A 4375-nucleotide genomic window follows, 5' to 3' on the forward strand; every position below is an offset into this window, starting at 1 on the left:
CAATTACCCATCAGACCCACATGTACCTTAATAAGTTAGATATGATTTATTTTGTCATAAACTATCATTAAGTACAGAAACAATCCTATTATTTTTGCTTTAGAATTTAGATAGAGTCCTATATATGTTTATAGCTCTCATTCTAAAGAAATATAACATAAACATGATTACGGTCATTCAGCCCCGTTAATTATCGCCGTAATATGTAGGACCTAAAAACTCTTTTTTTATTTATGTAAAGTAATATATGTTTAATTTCAACATTTAATTAAAATTAAAGTAATTAAAGCCTTTACATTTTATAGCACAATGCATGGTATTTTAGATTCTCATGATAATGTGTGTGTGCGTGTTTTTTGTTTGTTTGGTGTTTTTTTCCCGGGGACAATCGATAAAAACCAATAATTTAAGCGGTGTTCATCTCTACACATCTAGCCGTTTTAAAAATATCTATATATCCATTGATATCGTGCGTAAATTATCAGATTTCGAAAATTATGCATAACATTTATGAAAGTACAAGTTATGCGCTGATCTCAGGACTTTGGCTCTTCCCATTCAATCTTGATATAATGAACAGACCGGAAAACTCACTGACTCATGGGATGTTTCAAGCATTGCTTATCAAAAAAACCCCACAGATGATTCTTAATGTTCTACACAACGAGATATATAAACATTAAATTCTTTGAGAAATTTTGAGGGTATGAAAAGTTCAAACGTCTTTTAAAATCTCTATTTAAAATGTAGCTATTTGGTGCATTGCACATTGGTACATTGCAAGAGATCGAAACTCAAATTAAAAGTTTGCATTTCATTTACATGTACCTATGTAAAAAGTAAAATTTTGGCATTGAAAATTACTTACTTGACGGTTGGAAAACTAAGAATTCCATCGTTCAAACTAAGAAAACTTGACAAGCATTCTGGCATAAACATTTAAAAAATGTGGAGCATAATTATACATTTTGAATTATTTTGGCAACTATGTCGATATTCTTTGGCTCGAGTTAACATTTGATCAACATTGCGTTACAATTGTATTTGTGAATTCACATTCATCATCATAACGACTTGATATCTCGTGCATGCATATACACACGCAGTGATAAATGTATGATATATGATGTATATATAAATAGCTTTTAAAATTGAACTTGATATAAATATACAAAATTTTTGTCCTCTCTGTCTCTTCCATATTTTATATTATGTCAGTTCTGATCATCTATTTAAAGCAATATGAGCTGTACTTTTTAGGCTTCTTTACAGCTTTTCCAAGAAAAAATTGGGGTCACAGAACTTTAAAACCATAATATTTTTGTCATTGTAGTAGAAAATAACATCTTCGTTAAAAAAAAATTCTGCAAAAAATTGCATCTCATATTGCTTTAAACAAATCAACAAATAAAGTTTTCCCTGGGGTATCTTATGTTTTCGTTAAAAATCGTTGCTGGCGGGTCATTTGAACGTTTTCACTACCGCATCGAAACATTCGATCAAAAATCTTAAACTATTTGCACTGATTATTACTTTCAAATATATCTTACATTATGTTCCTTTAGTTTGATGTACTTTTAAATTACTGCGTGTACAGAACATATAGATATTACAGCCTGCAAAACTTGCATATTTAAAAAAAAATTCTGGGTACGGAGAGAAGATAGTACTGGACTAGCACGGTACATTCCCATTTCCATAACGTCTTGTATTACACCCACGTCAATGGAAATCCCAGTCGTCTATTTATAGCACACGTGGGCGCAGTCCGATCATGGCGGAGGATGATATGCCGGGCTGCTCTAAATGTCAACAAAAACATCACCTCGCCCCCGTTCCGGAGTCCGGACAACCCCTCATTGACCAGCCCTGCATGTCCTGTAAGAAACTCCGGAAAACATTCGAAGAGGTACCCGATTGTCACAAGCGACCCTTGTTCAATAGGAGCATATCTTGCCCGGTGCAGGGTGCAATCGTGTCCTATCTACCGGAGGACGGGAAATTACTCAACGACTTTTTGTCGGAGAGGGAAAGCGACGATGTTATCACCCAACCAAGTGACACTAAAATTTCTATCAGTGAGGAAAAAGACCCGTTACCAAGACAACCCGCATGCCGGGCCAAGAGACAGACCATCTTCAATGTTTGTATGTGTATTTTGTTGGCTGTGCTTATCATCATTTGTGTAATCACCTTTGTCGCACACTCAGGACGTTCTACAGGAGAAGGAAACGACCGCCATCAACCACAGGTAAGAGCTCGGGGAGGATCTGTCGAGTATCGTCCTTTGTTGTGTATCTGTATCTGATGCAATAACTGGACTACGGGCTCTCAAAAATTATACAAATATTAATTTCACATGAACAGATTAAGGCTTTTGTCAGTTGTGATATATTTTACGTATTTTGTATTGATTTGCTTCCTTATCTTTTCCATTCACTCTTTGATATGATTTTTTATGGTACCTTTATTTATTTGCAAACAGTACATGTAGGTATTTTGTCATTGCTATTTTTATCCCATTTCGCCGAAAAACTTATTTCTAACCAATCACAATCCATTTTTCAGGCCGCTGTGAACTCTGACCTCCCCAGGAATGCAACAGGTAAGCATTTCATTCACAAATTTTCTGGAAGCGTACACACGCTGTTCTGACTAATCACCTCAATCACCGGGAGCTTGTGAACGACCTTGAACGAGTTATCTGGCTCGGTGTACCTGTAAACGACGTTGATATTACGACGTATTACAATAAACAGACGATCTCAGCAAATCTGTAATTATATATTGATACAAAATATTTGTATTTGTATTGATACAATAATACACGAAAAGAAAATTATCCCAATATAAATTGATATGTTAGATTAAGAGCAGTAACTTCAAGTTGTATACGTATTTGCTATCATTTTTAATTTTGACCATGTAGCTTTTATGCAACAATCTATTTTTTCTCGACTAATTACCGTTTCCCCACCATTTCAGTGGCCCCACATGTTCACCACCGTCACTGTTTTTCCCGAACTCTGCTCGCCTTGGATGTTTCCAGACTAGAACAAAGAGGTAAGCTTCAGACATTCTATGACAGGACAGCAATTACTGACTCATCACTAATATGTAACCATGTTAATGCTAAGTACTAAATGGCTCTGTACTTCCCTTTTAGACCCGGACAAGCCCACGAACTTCGTGCCGTTTAAGATTATCGCCTCGTCGGACGAGATCGTGAGTCTGTCGGCGGACAGACGGACTGTCATCTTCAATAAACCTGGAGAATACCACGTGGACGTGGAATTTATCATGGACACTTACTCCATGGACGGTCTCCAGGACAACCGCCCCCAACAACAGAATCTATGCCTGAATATCCCCGGTAGGGCGCAGGTGTGTCGCCCCCTCATCCTCGGCAGACACATGAGGCTGACGCAGAGGGTCAACGCTGAAGTCAGCGTGGATTCCGGACAAAATCTGTCCGTGTTTGTCCATAATTTTAAGATGCTATTTCCTGATCCGCACCTTAACACATTGAAAATCACGACGCGACATTGTTGAGTACGATAATGACATGCGATTTGGTGCAATGGACAATCATCTTGTATATAAGCCGAATTCATACGTCATAATTCTACTCCATACATGACACTTCTCACAACGAACAAATTATTTTATCAATAAATCATTGTTTTTGATGTTACAATACTAAGTTCGACAATACGATAATTTGTTATATCTCTTTCGCTCAATGGGGGGATACAATATTCTCCATGCACACGTTTATGCTACAACGTACAACGCTCAAATTAGATCAAAGGGATACAATGGCCGATGACCTGATTAATCTCCTCCTTGCCTTCCTCTGGTGCTATACGACTGCCCCACCCTTAGTCCCCAAGGATTGTCGATATAGATGTATTACGTCACTGTGATATATTTCATTGTTTTGTTGTTCATACTTGTATGGTATGCAGCTTTGTTGATTTTTTTTTTTATAGATTTTTTCATTGTTGATATTGAATTGGACATGTATATATCAAAATTAAGTGTTTAAGAATTAATTAAGTTAGCGTAACTTGTCTTCCAGATGATTAATTGAAGACGACGTAGTTAGATGTTTATTGTTGACATATTACCCTGACACTGTAGAAATACAAATCGATGCCGTGTCATTGATGACCGTTCTGTAAAAACGGGTTTGTTCGTATATATGCCTGGTGCATTGACTATGAAATGGCTCACATATGTTAAAAATGTATTCTTATATCATTGATCAGTGGTTGTATAAACAGTTGTTTATATAATTTACTAATGTTTTGAAAAAATTAATAGTGTAGTAGATCTACATATATATTTTGTAATAAAAGTTATAAAAAATTGA

At 36.2% G+C, this 4375-nt stretch overlaps 1 protein-coding gene across 1 annotated transcript; it reads left to right on the forward strand.

Annotated features, from left to right (window-relative positions):
- The first annotated feature begins 1728 nt into the window (after positions 1–1728).
- LOC105330600 (uncharacterized) lies at positions 1729–4375 on the forward strand. Its single transcript, XM_011432373.4, has 4 exons — positions 1729–2251; positions 2569–2605; positions 2986–3063; positions 3167–4375. The coding sequence occupies exons 1-4, from the start codon at positions 1775–1777 to the stop codon at positions 3550–3552; spliced, it is 978 nt and encodes a 325-aa protein (XP_011430675.3). The 5' UTR covers positions 1729–1774; the 3' UTR covers positions 3553–4375.

This window comes from Magallana gigas, chromosome 8 (assembly GCF_963853765.1).
Source record: "Magallana gigas chromosome 8, xbMagGiga1.1, whole genome shotgun sequence".
In the NCBI taxonomy this organism is placed as follows: Eukaryota; Metazoa; Mollusca; class Bivalvia; order Ostreida; family Ostreidae; genus Magallana; species Magallana gigas.